The 23,898-nt window shown below is 44.6% G+C and overlaps 1 protein-coding gene across 20 annotated transcripts in view; it reads right to left on the bottom strand.

The window, feature by feature from the left end:
- Nucleotides 1–6,268: 6,268 nt before the first annotated feature.
- LOC129827747 (protocadherin alpha-C2-like) overlaps nucleotides 6,269–23,898 on the bottom strand; it is a 217,925-nt gene continuing 200,295 nt past the window's right edge. For all 20 annotated transcript variants that reach the window (XM_055888866.1, XM_055888862.1, XM_055888876.1 and 17 more), the window contains one exon: nucleotides 6,269–9,672. In XM_055888866.1, coding sequence (XP_055744841.1) covers nucleotides 9,371–9,672 — 302 coding nt within the window. In that variant the 3' untranslated portion in view covers nucleotides 6,269–9,370. The remainder of the gene's footprint in view (nucleotides 9,673–23,898) is intronic.

The following is a 23,898-nucleotide window of genomic DNA, read 5'->3' as shown; positions in this document are numbered from 1 at the left end:
CATATTGCTGTTTGCTTGGAAATCACGGAATGTAACCGTAACTGCACGTTTAGCTTTCATATGCTTATTTTTCCAATCAAATCAAATTGTATTGGTCGCGGGGGTAGACTGGCCTGGGTATGCGCTGGCTTGCTTAACTTACATATGGCTCCATCAGACTATATTCTCGTGTGAACATGCATTTTGGGGCAAGGATGATGATACTGTGTTGAAAATGCACTGTCAGTCATCGACTGTAAACGAAAGCATGTTTAACACCGCTGGCCCCCTTGCTTGACTCTAACAGCTTTGTCTGTGTGTGTTGTGTTTCTCCAGTAGAGAGCGACTTTCACTCAGAGCGCGCCAGCCCAAGCAACTCAGCAAGACTCAATGCGAGCGAAAGCTATTAACAATGTCTTCACACCACTTGTGCTTTACAACAGCTCTGCAACATGTCACGTTGTTGGTCTAAAGCATATTTAAATTGCATACATTATTTCAGATGTGTTATCAACCTGTAAATTGTTTGTTTGTGTGTGATGAGAAAGTATTCATTCCGGGAGATAGGAGCGAGTGTCTTCTTCTTCTCTGAAATATTGGCGTTCGTACAAATTGTATGTGCATGCCGGCGCCTGTTTGACATGATAATGATTCCAGAATACTGACGAGGGATCAGCGCGCTAAACGTCTTTGATATTACTTAACAACACTCAAATCTACGCTGCCACGTTCTGCAAGGTCAATGCACCTCAAAACCAGGGCGTGTAGTCTGGTCATTTCCCTCAGTACAAGGCAAGGAAGCGCTCGTTGGTAGGAGGCAGATTGAAATCTATAACCAAATGATTTATGTCCATGAAGAAACACTGAGAATGCATTCATTATTTTCTATAGAGTAGACCGTTATGCATATGAGCGAGAGAGAGAAAAGAGAACCGAGAACATAGAACGGAGACTCAGATTAAACGTGGTTAACTCTTCACCCCTGCAGTCTCTGGGCTCCTCATTAGACCAGTCTCTCTGGCCACTGCGGCCAAGATAGCATCAGTAGCCATTTTGTTTGGTCTAATCAGCTCAGACCTCCCCTGTGCCCCGTTCACTGTGCCCTGGCTTTCATGACCGTCCAGCTACAGCCATGCCCCTGACACATAGCCTGCAGCGGGACAGAGGACACACACACACACACACACACACACACACACACACACACACACACACACACACACACACACACACACACACACACACACACACACACACACACACACACACACACACACACACACACACACACACACACACACACACACACACACACACACACACACACCACTTTGCCTCATTCCTCACAGCTATGACTTCCTTCACATATTCCTCCTTTTATTTCTCTCGCTGTTTTGACTTCTTTCCAAAGTGGAGTTTAACAAAACGGTGTCCAAGCAAGCAGAAGGAACAGGTAACCTCTGTGGTGTGTTTGTGAGGTGTGGTATGGCTGTGACCGTGAAGGTTGGTTGGTCATCAGAGCCGGACAGTGCTATGCTGCTGATGCCTGCTTTGTGCAGAGTGGGCAACATGGGGAGATGGTGTTTGTCTGGCACATCCTGTGAGACAGGTGTGGTTGCCAGGTCTGTGAGACAGGTGTGGTTGCCAGGTCTGTGAGCCAGCAACACTACCCAGCTCTGCTATAATAGAATAGGGAAATACTGCAAAGGTTGACATTCATCATATTGAAACTCCTTCTGTAAGTGCAAATGACATACACAACACTTAGCCTGGTCTCATAGACTAGGTTTAACATAGTACATGTATATCCGGGACACACAAATGAGTATGATATGTTTCGTTTAGTATGGTTACATAAGACAGAAGGTTACTTAAGGGCCAAAAACTAAAGTAGGGTAATTGATTGTGATGGATGGGTAAGTGTATAACGCTAACTGTAACGTTCGTTTTGTGGTGAATGAACGGACCAAGGCGCAGCGGGTGATGAATACATACTGATTTATTAAATGAAAGACGAAACACTAATGAACACTAGAACAAACTACAAAACAATCAAACGAAGGCAACAGACCTGAAACAAACGAACTTACATATAGACGAAGAACGCACGAACAGGAACAGACTACCTAAAACGAACGAACAAACGAAACAGTCCCATGTGGATTACACAGACACAGGAACAATCACCCACAAACAAACAGTGAGAACAACCTACCTTAATATGGCTCTCAATCAGAGGAAACGTCAAACACCTGCCTCTAATTGAGAACCATACCAGGCAACACATTAACCCAACATAGAAAACACATAACATAGACTACCCACCCCAACTCACGCCCTGACCAACTAAACACATACAAAACAACAGAAAACAGGTCAGGAACGTGACACTAACATCTAGCAACCAAAAGGTTTCGTGGTCGAATTTCATCATGGACAACTTTAACTAATTAGCAACTTTGCAACTACTTACTACTTTTTTAGCTACTTTGCAACTACTTAGAATGTTAGCTAACCCTAACCCTAATCATACCCTTAACCTTAACCTTAACCCTTAACCCTTAACCCCTAACACTAAACCCTAGCCTTGTTAACATTAGCCATCTAGCTAGCATTAGCCACCGAGCTATCGTTACTAAAAACAAAATGTAATTTGGAAAGTATCACACAAAATGGATGATGGACATCCACAAATTAATAACTACCATATGAAACGTAACATATCATTCTAATTGGAGGGTCCCGGATTTTCATTTACTGTGTTATGTCTACCCCTGAGTCCAGGTTGCAACACTTCATAGAAAAATCTGTGTCTTTATAAAATCTATAGTGTGCATTGTATCCTTCATCAGAACTGCTCAAACACGCTCGCTCTCTTCAGATTGTGTTTAAGTGTTGTCTCTAAGTCACCTTCTGATACTGGAGTGTCCGTCAGTCACACACTGACTCTGTCCTTGCCCACTCCCTCTCCGTCTCCCAGATCAAATGTGAGTTTATGTCAGTCACTTAATTGTCTGCCTGTCTCCTCTTCCTGTCTTCACATCTTTCATTATCTCTCTCTCAGACTCTCTAGACACTCTGTATTGCTCTCAGCAAGGTTTGGTGCTGCTGTTGCTGTTGCTGTCGAGTGAATTTATTACAGAGATTAATCTCCCCGTCTGCGTGGCTGTGATCGTGTCTCCGACCCGCGCTGTTTGCTTCTCTCAGCAGGATGTTGTTCTTTCTGAGTCACTGCGGCTGGAGAGCTGGCTGACCCCAACATGACAACCCCCACCACAGACACCCCCAAACCCTTACCCCTTGAAACATTATATCCCAATCCCTCAAACCCCAAATACTCAAACCCCCTACAATATACATTCACACCCCAATGGCCAAATACTCTCTTAACATCAACTAAAAGCAACCATATTATTATTAGTTTGAATGCTGTGGGAGAATTAGTGAGACAGACACGATAGTGAAATGTTTCAGCCATGGATATATACATTTCACAGAACCTTACTCTACCTGCTTTTTGCACTTCAGTCCTCCAGCGCTTCAGGTCAGCAGTCCTCTTGACTTCAGGTCAGCAGTCCTCTTGACTTCAGGTCAGCTGTCCTCTTGACTTCAGGTCAGCAGTCCTCTTGACTTCAGGTCAGCAGTCCTCTTGACTTCAGGTCAGCTGTCCTCTTGACTTCAGGTCAGTAGTCCTCTTGACTTCAGGTCAGCAGTCCTCTTGACTTCAGGTCAGCAGTCCTCTTGACTTCAGGTTAGGCCGCACTCCTTCATCTCCTTCATCCCTCTCTCCATTTTCAGGGTTCATTTCGTTCTTCTTTTTCTTTTGCAGTTTGCTAAAGGGTTGGAGTCATTCAGGGCCTTTTATTATTCATTCTCTAAAAAACAGTCCTACTATTCATTGTTGTTGTGTGGGACTAAATGGGCTCCTATTAATCTGTGTGGATTGCATATGAGTAGATCATGGTTGGTAGAAGAGAGACCAGAGACCCCTGTTAGTGCAGCAGCCTATTGCTAGTAGTGCTGGAGGTCTGTTCATTCCTCCACAATGCATATCTATATTCATTAACATTAGCGACGCAATACTCTACAGACCAAATGCTGCTGGCTATGCTTTTTTCCCCTTCGCTTGTATGTTTGTTTGTTTTACTGAGGAAGTTGAAATGAGACAAAATGCAGAAATTAGGAACGGCCAGGACCCCCTTGTGAATGCTCTGGGGAGAGCTAAGATGTTGTTCCCACGCATGCAGACCAGGATGTCTGTGAGTGTATGTTTCTTTGGCGGTGTGTCTGGAACATATGTTGTAGTGGTGATTCAAACTGCAGTTTTTCCTGACAGTGTACTATAGCTTTGATCGGTGGAGGACTCATTGACAATGACACCAGGACAACGAAAGGTGTGTGTGTGTGTGTATGTGTGTGTTAGAACTCTGACAGTCCTTTGAACCTTTGAAGTTGTCTCTGTCAGACATAAGGGACCCCACCCATCCTGCCTTCCTGGTGCAGAACTGTTTCCACCCTCCAGCTCTGCACAAGGAGTTTATCAGGCTCCCGAGTGTTGCAGTGCTCTAAGACACTGCATCTCAGTGCAAGAGGCGTTACTGCAGTACATTTTTCTAATCCAGGCTTCATCACATCCGGCTGGGATTGGGAGTCCCATAGGGCGCCGCACAATTGGCCCAGATTCGTCCAGGTTTGGCCGGGGTTGGCCGTTATTGTAAATAAGAATTTGTTCTTAACTGACTTGCCGAGTTAAATAAAGGTTAAATATTTTTTTTTAAATCAGGAGGCTGTTGCCATGGAGACTGTCCCCTACTGGTGGTAACCATAGAAACTTCCTTGTCTGGCTCCCACAGGGGGCGAGGGAGAGAGAGGGTTGTTTTGGCAGACATTAACCCTTGAACTCTCTTCACCGCTGTCTCCCTACCCTCTCTAAGATGCAGGATGAAGGAGAGGACGAGAGACAGAGAAAGAGAGCGATAGAGAGAAAATGAGAGAGGAGGGTGAAAGATGATAAGCAACAAACATCGTCTGCAGCTCAAAGACCCAGATGACAGCCAGCAGAGAATAGACAATTGAAAAGAGACAAGAGCTCCCTGATCTTTCAAAGCTTCATGCTTGATAAACAGCCATTAATCACTGAGCTACAGTAGCAATGTGCTGGAGAAACACTTAGTTACCCCAGAATCTAAACCCCATAATGACCACCGTGGAATCCAGAGAACACAGTCAATGGTTAACAGTCTGATTGGAATATTCCTAGAATTCTAAATGAGCCCTTTGGAGATCAGTAGAGTTCATGAGAATATGCAGTCAGACACCATCATTTGTACGTCAAATCAAACGTATCTATAAAGCCCTTTTTAAGTCAGCAGATGTCAACAAGTGCTTATACAGAAACCCAGCCTAATACCCCAAAGAGCATGCAATGCAGATGTAGAAGCACGGTAGCTAGGAAAAACTCCCTAGAAAAGGCAGGGACCTAGGAAGAAACCTAGAGAGGAACCAGGCTCTGAGGGGTGGCCAGTCCTCTTCTGACAGTGCTGGGTGGAGATTCATTTACAAGTTACTGGATCATTATAATACATACGCAGGGCTCATCTAGCGACTTGATAAAGATGTATATCAGTATGGTATTACTAAGCAGTATTGTTCCTATGTTATGCTTGTGATTTCACTTATACTTGTCCGCTGTACTCTACATACCATTTACCAACCATTGCTGTCTTCTTGGTGGACCGTCGTTGTGATCTCCTAATGCATTATGAGGCTTCACTGTATCCACTGTGCTCTATGGTCAAACGATTTGACCTCTTAGTATGCATAGTCAATAAACAATTCATTTCAGAGTAGTTGAATGAAGGTTTGATGTAAAAGCTGGTGTTCTTCAGGAGGGATCAACGGGAGTCAGGCCGTTCAGCAGGGCTGAGCCTTTCCGACTGGGCACCACAACATAGGAGTGGACGTGTGGGAGAGACTGAGAGTGAAGTATGTATGCCTATCCACCTCCGACCAATGCAGATCAATGTCTGTTCTCTCTGACTCTCTCTCTCTCTGACTCTCTCTCTCTCTCCCTCTCCCTCTCTCTCTCTCTATCTCTCTCTCTCTCTCTCTCTCTCTCTCTCTCTCTCTCTCTCTCTCTCTCTCTCTCTCTCTCTCTCTCTCTCTCTCTCTCTCTCTCTCTCTCTCTCACTCTCCCTAGCAACAATGTCCCAGTGTGAGGTAAATATACTGATGTGTTGTGCATGGATGAATGCCTGTTTCCAAACAAGCTGTAAGGCGACAACGTCAGTCTCATTTTTATGAAAGAAAACTTTATTTAGTGATTTATAAACAAAACACATTACCACTGTATCCATTTAGGGCAAATAAAAAAACAGAAAGAAATGCAATTTCACAATTTTACAGTCATAGTAGATGAGCAGGTGTACAAAAAAAGGTTTTACAACAGATCAGTACTGCCCAGTAGGCCAGGACAGCACCACCATTTGTCACCACCGTACTCTAAATAATGAATGACAGCGTGAACGCTCACTAAACACAAGCATACACTACATATACCATTTTTACATTGGACTTTTTTTTCTGTCATTTTTTTATTTTTTTATCTGTTGAAAGGGGGTGGAAGGGAAAATATAGCTCAACACAGGATCATACATATTTCAATTACAATATTAGTGTTAGGTAGAGCATCATGTCAAAGCCGGACACAAAACATATTATTATCATTTTTTTATTTTTTATTTCCTTTTCTTTGCTTGTTCTCAAAAACGAAAATGATATTTTGGTAAAACAAAAAGAACAGAGTTGCATTCAAGGCCATCACACTATAGCATTTACAAATATCTAAGAGGTTTAGTTCACGTATAACACCACTGTGGAGTGCGTAGGATGTCATATGCACAAGGTACACACAAATATCTCCTTTGCGAGTCATGAAGTAAAATGATAATAGAAAATAATAAAATCATAGCCATCTATTTCTATATATATATATTTCTCTATATACTATGTTTCCTTTGAGACTTACATGCAGCAGCCACTTTAGTGGAGTGAAGTCATACTGAGCTGCAGAACTTGGGGGGGGGGGGGGGGGTGGCAACAACTTACAGGCAAGGGGGAACCAATAGAAGCAGGGCTGAAGCATGTCTCCGCCCCCTCACAAAACCTCCTGAGAGAGGATTGGTGGGATAGAGCTGTGGGGTAGGAATCCTTAGATGCTCGTATTTAGTCATTAATAATGTAATAATTAGGTTACACATCGCATTTATTAATGCAAAGTTCATGTATGAAAAGCAAGTCTAAATCTACATTTATCGTGTACATAAAAGCCAATGGGTGACCTACTGTTTTCATATATGTTTACCCAGGAACATGAAGGACAGGGATAGCCCTCAGCACCATGTCCCAGACCTCCATCCCTGTCCCCATCCCACCTCATCCCCTCTCGCCAGTGACCACAAACAGGAATGAACAGCGTAGTATTCACAAGTTAAAAGCAGTCAACCGTTTTGCACTTAGAGGGATCTGACATTGGCTAACAGAATACTGGACCACCGGCACCGGCTGGGTTCTACAGGCCTCACACATATTACTGACCCCAGCACACCACAAGGTTCAGAATAGGCCTTCCCAGTTCACCCTGAATGAACAGGGGGTTAGAGGGGGAGTCTATGGCCAGAAAAAGAGAGAGATGAAGGGCGGGGGGGGGGGGAGTACTGCAGATCAGTTAAAGCTAACAAAACAGAGAAGGAAATTGTGGCTCTTCTCCAAGAACAAATAAAAAGAGAAAAAGATTCACAAATGTCATCATCATCATCATCATCATCATCATCATCATCATCATCATCACGTGAAGAAGCAGTCTGTGGTTGGGGTGAGGGTGGGGTTGAGGGGTGGTGTGAGGTTGAGGGTGGAAAGGTCAGGGGAGTGGGGAGGATGGAGATTAGGTTGGGTATCAGGTAAAGGATGGTTGCTACCAAACATTCAGAGCAGAAAGCATCAGGCTTTTGCTGAGTGGCATGGGAGAGATCATCTTTAGCTAGAGACAGTCCTGCTATTCTACAAGTTTCCAACTGAGCCCTGCTCAACAAGCTGGATCACAGGCCAACTCAGCTGGACTCCTCTCTTCCGTTCTCAAGATAATCTGAAGAGTGTTCCTCCTTTCTCTCATTCCCTCTTTCTCTCTCTTCACATTGAGCTGTTGGCTGCTTTGAGAGAGAGGGATCTCATTGAGGTGTTGGCTGCTTTGAGAGAGAGGGATCTCATTGAGCTGTTGGCTGCTTTGAGAGAGAGAGACCTCATTGTCCCAAAATAGAGTATTGAGCAGACCAACCAGGAGTAATTGCAGGGGATACGGCTGTGTCGATCCCGAGAGGCTAGATCTACAGTACATGTGTGTCCTGCTGAGGAGACTGTGCTGCTGGGGGAAAAGCTTGCGTTCTGTATTAAACGTATTGTTATTTGTTCGCTGTTGTTTGTTGGCAGCTCCTAGATTTTGTACCTCTCTCCAGGTCTCAGGTGTTCTCAGTGTCCATGTTTGTGAGCGGGTGTGTGTCAACGTGTCTGTGTGTATCATTGACAGCCATGTTTTACTTGCCGTCTCAGGGAACACTGACAGATAGAGAACGCGATAGGAAGCTGCAGCAGCAGTGTCATGTTAGCATTTAGCCTCAGCTTTAGCGACTCTCTCCTGTGCTATTTACAAGTGTGAGTGTCCAGCTCTAAACATTTAGCTCTGTCTGTGTCCTCTTCCATTTACTTTCTTTTCTTCTTCTTGACATTTGCTTTTTTTGTTCTTTTTCCGAGGCTGGCACAGAGCTGTTTTCTTCTCGTCCTCAGATTTTCTTTTCGTCTCAAAGAAAAGAGATTATACAACATGGTGGGAAAGGGTAAGACCGAGGTGCCAACGTATCCGTGGTAGAGAAAGTGAATAGCAGAGGGCAAGGGGAGACAGTAGCTCTTGTCCCCTTGCTGAGAGGAGTGGGAGGGTATTATTTGGCTCAGGGTGTATAGGCAGGCACCAGGGGGCATGGAGGAAAATGTATCAATACATTTTTTCTCATCAAGGCATGATTATTAAGCAATTACCCAAGACAGGGATTTGAAGGAGACGTTAAACTACAGTAATCTTGGTAAGGCCAAATTATTACCAGAGAGAGTTAGAAAGACCTGGGCTATTATCTTTGTTCCAGGGGTGGGTATCGAGCGGAGGACGGCAGTGTGACTTTGTTTGCCTGTCTGTGTTACTGAGCCAGAGATAATGAAGTTGAACTGGGGATCTCTCTTTTCACCTGTTGTCTCAAATACTTTTATTTTTGTTACCAGTTGGACTTTGGTTGGTACCTCTGTTTTAACAGCTCCCTTTCCTTCTCTTCCTCTTCCTCCTCCACCGCTACTCGTCATCATCCTTCCCCTTATCCTTCTTATCCTTCTTCTCCTTCTTCTTCTTTTTCTTCTTCTTGGCCTCCTCCTTCTTTCCGAAAGTGATGAAGTCGCTCTTGTCGTCCTCTCCTCCCTGCTGGCGGATTGAGATGATTGCGGGGGATCCGGGGATGATGAAGGCTTCGGGGGGGACCTCGCCAGGCTTCAGGTGCTGGGGGGGCCCACCGGGACCGCCTGCACCGTAACGGAAGTGCCAGCTGTTACTATCCACTCCGGCTCCCATAGGTGGGGACGTCTCTCCACCCTCAGCATCTAGGGAGAGAGAGAAAGATGGGGGGTTATTGATGTTGAGATAGAATCATCAATCTCATCTATAGTGCATAAAGGGGGTTGTAAGATCGGTGTTACTGTCATTGTCATGGCAATGGACACTTCACAGAAAATCATGAGAAACCTCTGCCATATCAGACTGCATCCTTTGGTGATGCATCATGACACACAGTCCACACCGTGCTGCATCGAAAAACCACAGGAGTACTCTGATCACCCTGACTCCTTTTGTGATGTCACTAATCGGTCACTAATCCACAGAAACAGCCATAACACCCCTCAAAAGGAAGGGGTGGCGACTCAGAATGCAAGCTTTCAAATGCTTCCACTGGTAAGCGGCTATACAGAATCAAAGCGTCTGTCACACCTGTCCTTCCCACGTCTAGAGTCCTCAATCGGTGCTATGAGATAAGACATGAATCGCTCCATCACGCAGGGAGAGGCAGGGAAAGGTCAGGGAATAAAGACATGACATTTGAAAGGAAAGCCAACAAGCAGTTTACAGACTGAGTGCTTGTCCTGGGAGATAACTGTGCTTTAACTTCCATCACAGATCACCACTGAAGCGCTAAACTAAAAATGGTAAATACAGACTTTTCCTGTTCAATAGAAGTGGTTATGGCCAGCACAGACTGAAGAGCCTACATTATACACAGTATACAGCTGTGTGTGTATGTGTGTGTGCGTGCGTGCTTGTGTCAAAATCAAATCAAATGTATTTATAAAGCCCTATTTACATCAGCCGATGTCACAAAGTGCTTATACAGAAACCCAGCCTAAAACACCAAACAGCAAGCATTGCAGATGTAGAAGCACGGTAGCTAGGAAAAACTTCCTAGAAAGGCAGGAACCTAGGAAGAAACATAGAGAGGAACCAGGCTCTGAGGGGTGGCCAGTCCTCCTCTGGAGATCATAAGAGTACATGGCCATTAAGGCCAGATCGCTCTTCAAGATTTTCAAACATTCATAGATGACCAGCCAGGTGTGTGCTTGCGTCTGTGTGTGTGTGCAAGATGTGTCAGTCAGTAGCTTCAACAACAGTGAACTAAACCCTCTCCAACACTCAGTATTTTAAGTGGTCTCCAGTTAGTTAAACAAGGCTGTACTCAGTGCTTTGAGACAGACAGGTGTGACACAGCCTCTCTATACTCCCTCCATCTCTAGACACATGTCATGACTCACTGCAGCAGAGCAGAGTGACTCTTGGCTCAGTTCTCAGCTCTCCCCTCCCGACCCAATCAGTCTACCCAAGGAGAGAGAACACTCCCCTGTACACATAAATAATACAATTAAAGGGGCGAGAGTGCACACATAAATAACTTCTCATTAAAGGAGATGGGGATGGCAGAGGTGCTTGGTCGGTCAAACTCACTGTGACTCTGCGTTATTCAAAGTGTGTGTGTGTGTGTGTGTGTGTGTGTGTGTTGACAACCCAGGGTGCTTGTAACAAAGCTCACACACCAACTTGAAGACCCAGGGATCCAGAGAGGGAGGACTGTTCTAACTACTACCCCCTGTTATGTCTTCTCAGTCCCCTAACACACACACACACACACACACACACACACACACACACACACACACACACACACACACACACACACACACACACACACACACACACACACACACACACACACACACACACACACACACACACACACACACACAAACAGCAAAACACTCCCCACACCATTTTGCCTCGTTCCTCACAGATATGACCTAGTTTCTACGCTTCCTTCACGTTTCTCCTTTTATTTCTCTCTCTTTTTTGACTTCCTTCCAAAGTGGAATTTAACAAAACTGTATTCACCCAAGTAGAATGAACTGTGTCTGGAAGAGGGAGTGCTGGCCTCATAACACCCAGGGTATGGAAGCCCATCTCACCATTCCCTGTCCTCCCCAACCAAGCCTCTATTGGACAGTTAGAAAGGCATGTCCTGCCCTGGTATAGTCTAATTTAAAAAATATATTTGAACCTTTATATAACGAGGCAAGTCAGTTAAGAACAAATTCTTATTTACAATGACGGCCTACACCGGCCAAACCCGGACGACGCTGAGCCAATTGTGCGCCGCCCTAATGTACTCCCAATCACGGCCGGGTTGTGACACAGCCTGGATAGTCAAAGTACTTTCAGCTCAAATTCCCATCAGCATAACTTTATTTCTTGACAGATGTGCTAAAGGCAGCCAAAATACCTTGGATATATACAGCACCAGTCAAACATTTGGACAAACCTAGTCATTAAAGGGTTTTTCTTTATTTTGAAAATGTTCTACATTGTAGAAAAGTAGTGAAGACATCAAAACTATGAAATAACACATATAGAATCATGTACTAACCAAAAATGTGTTAAACCAATCAAAATCTATTTTATATTTGACATTCTTCAGAGTAGCCACCATTTGCCTTGATGACAACTTTGCACACTCTTGGCATTCTCTCAACCAGCTTCATGAGGTAGTCACCTGGAATGCATTTTCATTAACAGGTGTGCCTTGTTAATGCGTTTGAGCCAATTAGTTCTATTGTGACAAGGTAGGGTTGGTATACAGAAGATAGCCCTATTTGGTCAAATACCAAGTCCATATTATGGCAAGAACAGCTCAAATAAGCAAAGAGACATGAAGGTCAGTCAATCCGGAACATTTCAGTGCAGTTGCAAAAACCATCAAGAGCTATGATGAAACTCGCTCTCATGAGGACCCCCACAGGAAAGGAAGACCCAGAATTGCCTCTGCTGCAGAGGACAAGTTCATTAGGGTTAACTGCACCTCAGATTGCAGCCCAAATAAATGCTTCACAGAGTTCAAGTAACAGACACATCTCAACATCAACTGTTCAGAGGAGACTACGTGAATCAGGCCTTCATGGTCAAATTGCTGCAAAGAAAACACTAAAGATCACCAATAAGAAGAAGAGACTTTCTTGGGCCAAGAAACACAAGCAATGGACATTAGACTGGTGGAAATATGTCCTTTGGTCTGATGAGTCCAAATTTGAGATTGTTGGTTCTAACCGCCGTGTCTTTGTTAGACGCAGAGTAGGTGAACGGATGATCTCCGCATGTGTGGTTCCCACCGTGAAGCACGGAGGAAGAGGTGTGATCATGTGTGGGTGCTTTGCTGGTGACACTGTCTGTGATTTATTTAGAATTCAAGGCACACTTAACCAGCATGGCTACTACAGCATTCTGCAGCAATACGCCATACAGTGCCTTGCAAAGTATTCACCCCCTTGGCATTTTTCCTATTTTGTTGCATTACAACCTGTAATTTAAAATGATTTGTATTTGGATTTCATGTAATGGACATACACAAAATAGTCCAAATTGGTGAAGTGAAAAGAAAAAAATGACTTGTTTCAAAAAAATGTAAAAAACAAAAAAGGGGAAACGAGGTGCGTGCATATTTATTCACCCCCTTTGCCATGAAGCCTCTCAATGAGATCTGGTGCAACCAATTACCTTCAGAAGTCACATAATTAATTAAATAATGTCCACCTGTGTGCAATCTAAGTGTCACATGATCTGTCACATGATCTCAGTATATATATATATACATGTTCTGAAAGGCCCCACAGTCTGCAACACCACTAAGCAAGGGGCACCACCAAGCAAGCGGCACCATGAAGACCAAGGAACTCTCCAAACAGGTCAGGGACAGTTGTGGAGAAGTACAGATCAGGGTTGGGTTATAAAAAAATATCTGAAACTTTGAACATCCCACGGAGCACCATTAAATCCATTATAAAAAATGGAAAGAATATGGCACCACAAAAAAGCTGCCAAGAGAGGGCCTCCCATCAAAACTCACAGACCAGGCAAGGAGGGCATTAATCAGAGAGGCAACAAATAGACCAAAAATAACCTTGAAGGAGCTGCAATGCTCCACAGCGGAGATTGGAGTATCTGTCCATAGGACCACTTTAAGCTGTACACTCCACAGAGCTGGGCTTTACAGAAGAGTGGCCAGAAAAAAAACATTGCTTAAATAAGCAAACACGTCTGGTGTACCCCAAACACATGGAAGAAGGTACTCTGGTCAGATAAGACTAAAATGTAGCTTTTTAGCCAACAAGGAAAACGCTATGTCTGGCACAAACCCAACACCTGTCACGATCGCGTTGACATGAACGAGAGGACCAAGGCGCAACATGATTTGAATACATCTTCTTTATTAACAACGACGAAGATGATCACCAAACACTTATACAACACTAACGAAAACAACAAACGATCGTGAAAACTTCAAACGTAAGTGCACACACAAACTACTTTCGTCGACAGATACATATACATAAACAATGATCCACAAACAGCTAAAGCCTATGGCAGCCTTAAATATGGCTCCCAATTAGAGACAACCGAAATCAGCTGTCTCTAATTGAGAACCCATTCCGGCCACCATAGACTTTCCTAGAACTACACCCAACATAGACACAGCTAGACACATACACTCAACACAAAACCATAAACTACAACAAACACCCCCTCTACCATATAATACCCTAAACTACACACATACCCCATGTCACACCCTGACCTAACTAAAATAATAAATAAAACAAATAATACTAAGGCCAGGGCGTGACAACACCTCTCATCACCCCGAGAACACCCTCCCCACAGTGAAGCATGGTGGTGGCAGCATCATGCTGTGGGGATGTTTTTCATAGGCAGGGACTGGGAAACTGGTCAGAATTGAAGGAATAAATATTGGCGATAAATAAAGGGATATTCTTGAGGGAAACCTGTTTGAGTCTTCCAGATATTTGAGACTGGGACGGAGGTTCACCTTCCAGCAGGAAAATGACCCTAAGCATCCTGCTAAAGCAACACTTGAGTGGTATAAGGGGAAACATTTAAATGTCTTCGAATGGCCTAGTCAAAGCCCAGACCTCAATCCAATTGAGAATCTATGGTATGACTTAATGATTTCTGTATACCAGCAGGAACCCATCCAACTTGAAGGAGCTGGAGCAGCTTTGTCTTGAAGAATGGTCAAAAATCCCAGTGGCTAGATGTGCCAAGCTTATAGAGACATATCCCAAGAGACTTGCAGCTGTAATTGCTGCAAAAGGTGTCTCTAAAAAAGGATTTACATTGGGCGAGGGTGAATAGTTATGCACGCTCAAGTGTTCTGTTTTTTTGTATTATTTCTTGTTTGTTTCACAATATAAAAATATTTAGCATCTTCAAAGCGGTATGCATGTGTAAATCAAACGATATAAACCCCCTTAAAATCTATTTTAATTCCAGGTTATAAAACAACAAAACATGAAAAATACTTTCGCTAGGCACTGTACTATCTGGTCTGTGCTTACTGGGACTATCATTTGTTTTTCAACAAGGCAATGACCCAACACACCTCCAGGCTAGTAAGGGCTATTAGACCAAGAAGGAGAGTGATGGAGTGCTGCATCAGATGACCTGGCCTCCACAATCACCGGACCTCAACCAAATTGAGATTGTTTGGGATGAGTTGGACTGCAGAGTGAAGGAAAATCAGCCAAAAAGTGCCTTGCATATGTGGAAACTCCTTCAAGACTGTTGGAAAAGCATTCCTCATGAAGCTGGTTGAGAGAACGCCAAGACTGTGCAAAGCTGTCATCAAGGCAAAGGGTGGCTACTTTGAAGAATCTCAAATATAAAATATATTTTGATTTGTTTACCACTGTTTTGCTTACTACATGATTCCATGTGTGTTATTTCATAGTTTTGATGTCTTCACTATTATTCTGCAATGTAGAAAATAGTAAAAATAAAGAAAACCCCTTGAATGAGTAGGTGTGTCGAAACTTTTGACTTGTATTGTACATGTACAGAAGAATGGGACTACTAGGTTTTAAGGACTATGAAGCACCCCATGGGACAGAGCCCCATCCCTTGGTACAGGGCAAGAGTTCCGTGAGTCAGTTTTGATCAGCCAGTACATGTCTCATCTAGCAGGTAGTAATTGATGTTGCCAGAGGGAGGCATTGTTACATGGCTTCAAAGAACAGGAACAAGCCTGCCTCCACCTTCACCAACTCCAACCATCACCTTCACTACCTCCTTCACTTCCACCACCTCCACCTCCTTCACCCCCTCCACCTCCACCTCCTTCACTTCCACCACCTCTACCTCCTTCACTTCCACCACCTCTACCTCCTTCACTTCCACCACCTCCACCACCTCCACCTCCTTCACCACCTCTACCTCCTTCACTTCCACCACCTCCACCTCCTTCACCCCCTCCACCTCTACCTCCTTCACTTCCACCACCTCTACCTCCTTCACTTCCACCACCTCCACCACCTCCACCTCCTTCACCACCTCTACCTCCTTCACTTCCACCACCTCCACCTCCTTCACCCCCTCCACCTCCACCTCCTTCACCCCCTCCACCATCACCACCTCCACCACCATCTCCACCTCCACCACCATCTCCACCTCCACCACCACCACATCCACCACCACCACCACATCCACCACCACCTCCCCCAAACAAAGCTCACAACTAGAACACTGATGCATTCTAAAACTACACTATTCCTCTCTCTCTCTCGCTTTCTCTCTGAATTCAAAGGGAACCAAAATAGTTGTTTCTTGCCCAAAGCATTTCTAAGTACTATAAACAGCAGGTGAGGGAATAAGCAAAAACACATTTTATGACAATTAGTGACCATTAAAACAATTAAAACTATGGATTATGATGCTGTTTACAAATCTCTTTATCCTCCCCTCTTCCTCTTTCTCTGCTTTAACCAATCCTCTCATCTCTTCTCCTCCCTCTCCATTTCTCCTCCACCCCTTCTCTACCCCACTTTTTTATCTCCTCTCTATCTCTCTCCCGCCCTCTTCCCCTGCCATCCCTTCTCTTTTCCTCGCCCTCTCCCTCCCTGCTCTCACCCCCTCTGTCCCAGCCCGGGCTCTCTGCTGGAGCTGCTCGGAGTGATGGATTGTGGGAGTAAATCCAGGCCAGGCGTGGGCAGCGTCACGTCCCCTGCATGGCACACACTCCTAATCTCTCTTATGGAGTCAAACAGTGCAGGAAGTCTTTCAGGCTGATGGGATGGTGTCCTATTCACCTCTCTCATACATAGCCTACAAAAGCTGTCCTATTCACCAACCTGGTCTCAGAGCATTTCATATTATTCTGTATGTAAACCCGAGACACTCCATTTTGTATGATATATGAAGTTTTGTATGGTATGTATTAATTTGTGGATGTCCATCACCCATTTCATATGATATGTTAGGAATTACGATTCGCATTATGGCTTATGAATTTGCAAAATGTAAAATATGTTACAAATTTGCTAAACGTACGATATGATATGAATTTGTAAAACGTATAATATGTTACGAATTCTAGCTAGGTGGCTAATGTCAGCTAGATGGCTAACATTAGTTAGGGGTTAGGGGTTAGGGTTAAGGTTAGGGTTATGTTTAGGAGTTAGGTAAAAGGGTTAAGGTTAGGGTTAGTGCAAGGGGAAGTGTTAGCTAAAAAGGTTAAAGTTATGGTTAGGGGAAGTGTTAGCTAACATGCTAAGTAGTTGCAAAGTAGTTAAAAAGTAGGCGTGAGTGGCAAATTAGCTAAAATGCTCAAGTTGTCTCTGATGAGATTCAAATTTGCAATCTTTGGGTTGCCTACCTATCCACCATGACCATCCCCCGTACTTTTGTTTTTGCCTTAAGTAACCATCTGTCTTATGTAACCATACCAAACGTAACATATCATACTAATTTGACTGTCCCGGATTGACGTTTACTATGTTACGTCTAGTCTATGAGACCAGGCTGTATTCGTACATAGTCCTCTTTCTCTACTCTTCTCTCCTACATTGTACACTTGCTCACTTCCCTTCATGGATTTAAAAGGAAATGACTGGTGTAAGCAACTCTCTCTAACCAACGCTCAAACTAATCCAATGCTTTTTAAATACATGGAGAGGATTGCACAATTTGAACGCAAGGAAGGAAACATTATAGAGAATATCCTCACTACTACCAGACATTTTGCATTGTCTTCTCTGTGAGAGGGCGCATACCACAGACCGCCCGACAGACAGACACTATGGTTCCAGCAGTGACATAGTCCTACTTCTCACTTACGATTCTAGCCAGGAGTGCTATCTGACCTCCACTGATTTTGTCATCAGAGCCATGAGACCTATGAATAGACAGAGTCAGAACGACAGAAAGACAGAGGATGAGGAAAAGAGGAGAAGAAGAGCAGGAGACAGACACGGTCACTGCTCTCTCTCTCTCTTTCTCTCTCAGACTCGGAGATAGTGAGAAAGTCAGATTAATTTGCTGTCAGAGATCCCACTCTCCCTCTCTGAATCAACCTCGGCTAAATGCCATTATCTGACTCCCAGCCAACATTGTGAACGGATTCTGCTCTTTAAAAGGGAAAACAATAAGTGAAAGGAGGAATGAGAGAAAAGGAAAGAGAGCGGTCCTAGAAAGTGGCAGGGAATTTACTCTACAATGCCTTTGCTCAGCTTTCCTGCCCCTAAGTCATTTCCTGTCTAAAACGGCTCAGGCAGGTGATGAGACACCCGTGATACAAACAAAGAGGATTCCAGAGAGTGATGACACTGGGAGAGAGAGAGCAGACATTATGGCTTGGTAGAATAGCCTTATAATTGTCTCTGACATATCATGACCAAGCCAAAAGCCCCATGACTGGGTCTGACTGCACATCGGGATATCAAAATCCAGGTCCAAATGAATCTAGCCACCTCTCCTCCCTCCACTCTGAATCCATTAATGCTACATTACTTGCTTGTCTACATCTTTCTATCTTTTTGCTCACTGCCCTCAAGCCTCAATTAGATTAGATTCAGCCATAACAATCAAACAGGAAGAGAACATCTGACTGTGTTCCATCATCACATGCCTCGCCCAGCATAGATCCACACGCGGCCACAGCGACTATCTGATTTGTCGATGGCTGTTGCAGTGCAAAAAACTCTCTCACTGATTCTCCCTCCCTCCCTTCTTCCCTCGCTCCCTCCTTCCCGCTCCATCTCCCTCATTTCTGCTGACCTTTCGTCTAATCTAGCGCGAAACCTTGTCCAGCAAACACCCGTCCCTTCCAGTTACTGATAGAGCATGCATTATGCCTATCACTGTTGTGGAAACATTATTGTGATTGGAAATTAAACCGCTTGTCCATCACTGATCACTAAGAGGCACATTAGTGATGGGAATGATTTGTTTTACACTGAGATGATCACAGCCTAACACCCTCTCTGTATCAGTGTATCTCTCTCTGTTGTGTTTCTACATTTTTCAGTCTCTTCCTCTGCCTCTGTTTTTAACAAAGATACAAATCATAGCCCGACACTCTCACACTCCAAGAATTTCATAACTTCTACAAAAACATGGATTTTTTTCTCTCTCTGAAGCAGATATAGAAAGCAATACACTTCTCTAATGTAGCCTAACTCTCCCTCTCTCTCTCGGTTTGTTAATGTCTCCCCTCTTCTCTCTGCTATCCAAGGTTTTCACAGTGACTTAAATCATCCAGGAGCTCCATTTTGCCACGTCTACTTTATTCATCCCCTCGTCTCGCCCCACGATCTATTGGCCACTTGGGCAGAAGCGCAGTGGAGCGCAGTGCAGCGTTACATAACGAGGGGAGGAGGAGGAGAAGAGAGGAGGAGGAGGAGAGAGGAAGAAGGGAGAGAGGAAGTGCAGGGATGCAAGTATGAAATGTGATCCACCCAGAAAGGCAGAAAACATTCTACTAAATATTCTGAAGGTGCAGATTTCTTTAGAGAGAGAGGCACTGCAGTGGTGGAGGATACTTGTCATAATAGAAAGCTCTCCATGCTGGGACCACACCCTTCTCTATCAAAACACATATGCTACGTATATGCTCTGTGTGTTTGTGCTCTGTTTGTGTGTGCGTGTGTGTGCGCGTGTGTGTATGTGCGCGCGCGCATGTGTGTGTGTGTGTGTGCCCGTGTGCACACCTTGAAGTGTAATGTCCAGATGGATCATGTGACACATGGTGGAGACAAGCTTTCCCAAGAGACAGTCTTCAACAGGAGGACGAGCCACTGCCAAGGGTATGTGTGTGTGTGTGCTCGTCTAAAGGAGAGTAGTGCTTCTAATGAGGATGATAGAGTCATTAATAGTGACTAAATAGCAGACTAGAAGAAACATATTTATTCTCAGTGGAGCAGAGAGAGGGGGGGATGGAGAGAGGGGGAGGGAGGGAGAGAGGGGTAGGGAGGGAGAGGGAGCAGGAGGAAGAGGGAGAGAGATAGAGAGAGAGAGAGAGAGACAGAGAGAGAGACAGAAAGAGAGAGAAAGAGAAAGAAAGAAAGAAATAGCCTTGCTATTGAGAAAGGTTGTCGTAGGCAGACCTGGCTCTCAAGAAAAGACAGGCTATGTGCACAATGCGCACAAAAGGAGGTGGAAACTGAGTGGCACTTCCTAACCTCCTGACGAATTGTATGACCATATCAGAGACACACATTTCCCTCAGATTACACAGATCCACAAAGAATTCGAAAATAAATCCAATTTTGATAAATTCACATATATATTGGGTGAAATACCACAGTGTGTATTCATAGCAACATTGTGACCTGTTGCCACAAGAAAAGGGCTACCAGTGAAGAAGAAACACCATTGTAAATACAAACTACAATTATTTTATTTATTTTGTACTTAAACTATTTGCACATCATTACAACACTATACATAGACATAATATGACATTTGAAATCTCTTTACTCTTTTGGAACTTTTGTGAGTGTAATGTTAACTGTTCATTTTTTATTGTTTATTTCACTTTTGTTAATCATCTAGTTCACTTGCTTTGGCAATGTAAACATACTGTATGTTTCCCATGCCAATAAAGCCCCTTCAATTGAAAATTGAATTGGGAAAGGGAGAATGAGACAGGGCAGAAGAAAAAGAGACAGATAATGAAATGGTGAGGAGCAGAAATGAAACCAAAAAGTAAGACAGACAGAGATACAGTGTCTTGCAAAAGTATTCATCCCCCTTGGTGTGTTTCCTATTTTGTTGCATTACAACCTGTAATTTGAATTGATTTGTATTTGTATTTCATGTAATGAACATACACAAAATAGTCCAAATTGGTGAAGTGAAAAGAAAAAAATAACTTGTTTTAAAAAATGCAAAAATATTTAAAACCGAAAAGTGGTGTGTTCATATGTATTCACCCCCTTTGCTATGAATCCCCTAAATAAGGTCTGGTGCAACTAATTACCTTCAGAAGTGACATCATTAGTTAAATAAAGTCCACCTGTGTGCAATCTAAGTGTCACATGATCTGTCACATGATCTCAGTATATATATACACCTGTTCTGAAAGGCCCCAGAGGCTGCAACACCACTAAGCAAGAGGCACCACCAAGCAAACGGCACCATGAAGACCAAGGAGCTCTCCAAACAGGTCAGGGACAAAGTTGTAGAGAAGTACAGATCAGGTTTGGGTTATAAAAAAATATCTGAAACTTTGCACATCCCACGGAGCACCATTAAATCCATTATTATAAAATGGAAAGAATATGGCACCACAATAAACCTGCCAAGAGAGGGCCGCCCACCAAAAGTCACAGACCAAGCAAGGGGGGCATTAATCAGAGAGGCAACAAAGAGACCAAAGAAAACCCTGAAAAAGCTGCAAAGCTCCACAGCGGAAATTGGAGAATCTGTCCATTGGACCACTTTAAGCCGTACACTCCACAGAGCTACGCTTTACGGAAGAGTGGCCAGAAAAAAGCTATTGCTTAAAGAAATAAATAAGCAAACACGTTTGGTGTTCACCAAAAGGCATGTGGGAGACTCCCCAAACATATGGAAGAAGGTACTCTGGTCAGATGAGACTATGATTTAGCTTTTTGGCCATCAAGGAAAACACTATGTCTCTCAAACCCAACACCTCTCATCACCCCGAGAACAACATCCCCACAGTGAAGCATGGTGGCGGCAGCATCATGCTGTGGGGATGTTTTTCATAGGCAGGGACTGGGAAACTGGTCAGAATTAAAGAAATGATGGATGGCGCTAAATACAGGGAAATTCTTTAAGGGAAACCTGTTTCAGTCATCCAGAGATTTGAGACTGGGACGGAGGTTCACCTTCCAGCAGGACAATGACCCTAAGCATCCTGCTAAAGCAACACTTGAGTGGTATAAGGGGAAACGTTTAAATGTTTTGTAATGGCCTAGTCAAAGCCCAGACCTCTATCCATTTGAGAATCTATGGTATGACTTAAAGATTACTGTACATCAGCAGAACCCATCCAACTTGAAGGAGCTGGAGCAGTTTTGCCTAGAAGAATGGGCAAAAATCCCAGTGGCTAGATGTGTGTAAATCAAATAATACAACCCATCCCCCAAAAATCCCTTTTAATTCCATGTTGTAAGGCAACAAAATAAGAAAAATGCCAAGGGGGTGAATACTTTCGCAAGCCACTGCAGACAGAAGTCAGATGGATGGAAATGGGGGGTTGAGGAGAAAGAAGAAAAGAGGCATTTTTGGATGAGCAGAGAGGAACAGCTTAGTCTTCCCCTCCTGAGTTGCCTCTCTGCCCCAGGCAATTTCCAGAGAGTTCCATCAAGCACACCTGCCCACATAACAATTCTACCACCATGGAGTCTCTGCTTAAGCAGCTGAAAGCTGCATCTTCAACGCTCCAACTCTGCATTCATAAAATGTGAATTCTATGTCTGCACCCTCCTCCAATCTAACCCAGCAGTGCTCTGTGGTCATGTTGTTAGACTCCAAGGGGGTTGAGTTGAGGTAGAGTGACACAGAATGGACCACATGCCGAGGAGCTAATTTCCTGAAGAGAGGAAGCACAAAATACCTCCGTACTCCTCTTCACCCTTCCTCCCCCTTCCTCCCCCTCTCTCACCCTCCTCCCTCTCTCACCCTTCCCCCTCTCTCTCCCCCTTCCCCCCCCTCTCTCACACTTCCTTCCCCTCTCTCCCCCTTCCTCCCCCTCTCTCACCCTTCCTCCCCCTCTCTCACACTTCCTACCCCTCTCTCTCCCCCTTCCTCCCCCTCTCTCACAATTATTACCTCTCTCTCCCCCTTCCTCCCCCTCTCTTTCCCTTCCTCCCCTTCGCTCACCCTTCTTAACCCTCTATCACCCTTCCGAACCCTCTCTTTCCCTCCACCCTCATCCTCTATCCTCTGTTTAGCCTTGACAGATGCAGGCTGTTGTTGAATCCTGTCCCCCCTCATCAAATCAGGCTGTGTGTGTGTGTATGTGTGTTTGTGTGTGTGAGCATGTGTGTGTGTGTATGTGTGTTTGTGTGTGTGAGCATGTGTGTATGTGTATGTGTGTTTGTGTGTGTGAGCATGTGTGTGTGTGTGTATGTCATCAGATACAGCAGTAATGCAGAAAGACCTGCACTAAACCTGCCTCCACCTCTGCAGTACAGCACAGCCCTTTCTATGTAGGTCAGTCTCCCTCTCTCTTTCTCCCTCACTCCCTCTCTCCTTCCCTCTCTATCTCTCTCTCTCCTCCCTCTCTCCCTCACTCCCTCTCTCCTTTTTTACCCTTGCCATGCCCTTCTCAGAACATTTCTAGCTAACACAACCTCTTCCTCCCTCCAAATACGTCTCCCTCCTTTCCTCTCACCTTTCCTCTAACACTTGTTTTTATTCCCTCCCTCGTAGTTTTGTTTTTAACCAACAGTCACCTCCATTTTTCTCTCTTTATAAACATGCTTCAACCTCAACACACTCCACGTCCATATTTCCATTTCCTTTTCCCTCCCTCCCTCCCTTCCCCTCTCTCTCTCCATATCGCTCTCCCTCCCTCCCCATGTCTCTCTCTCCCTCCCTTCCTCTCTCTCTACATATCCCTCTCCCTCCCTCCCTCCGTCTCTCTCTCCCTCCCTCCCTCCGTCTCTCTCTCCCTCCCTCCGTCTCTCGCTCTCTCTCCCTCCCTTCCTCTCTCTCTCCATATCCCTCTCCCTCCCTCCCTCCCCCCGTCTCTCTCTCCATATCCCTCTCCCTCCCTCCCCCCGTCTCTCTCTCCCTTCCTTCGTCTCTCTCTCTCTCCCTTCCTTCGTCTCTCTCCCCCCATCCATTCCTCCGTCTCTCTTTCCCTCCCTCCATCTCTCTCTCCCAACACCCTCTCTTTGCTCTCTCTATCCACAGTGTCTCTCCTTCTCTCTCTCGACACTCAGTTCAGGGCTATGAATGGTTGCCGTGGA

The sequence above is a fragment of the Salvelinus fontinalis genome, chromosome 29 (assembly GCF_029448725.1).
Source record: "Salvelinus fontinalis isolate EN_2023a chromosome 29, ASM2944872v1, whole genome shotgun sequence".
NCBI classification, from domain to species: Eukaryota; Metazoa; Chordata; class Actinopteri; order Salmoniformes; family Salmonidae; genus Salvelinus; species Salvelinus fontinalis.
This window is presented reverse-complemented; position numbering and strand designations above follow the sequence as displayed.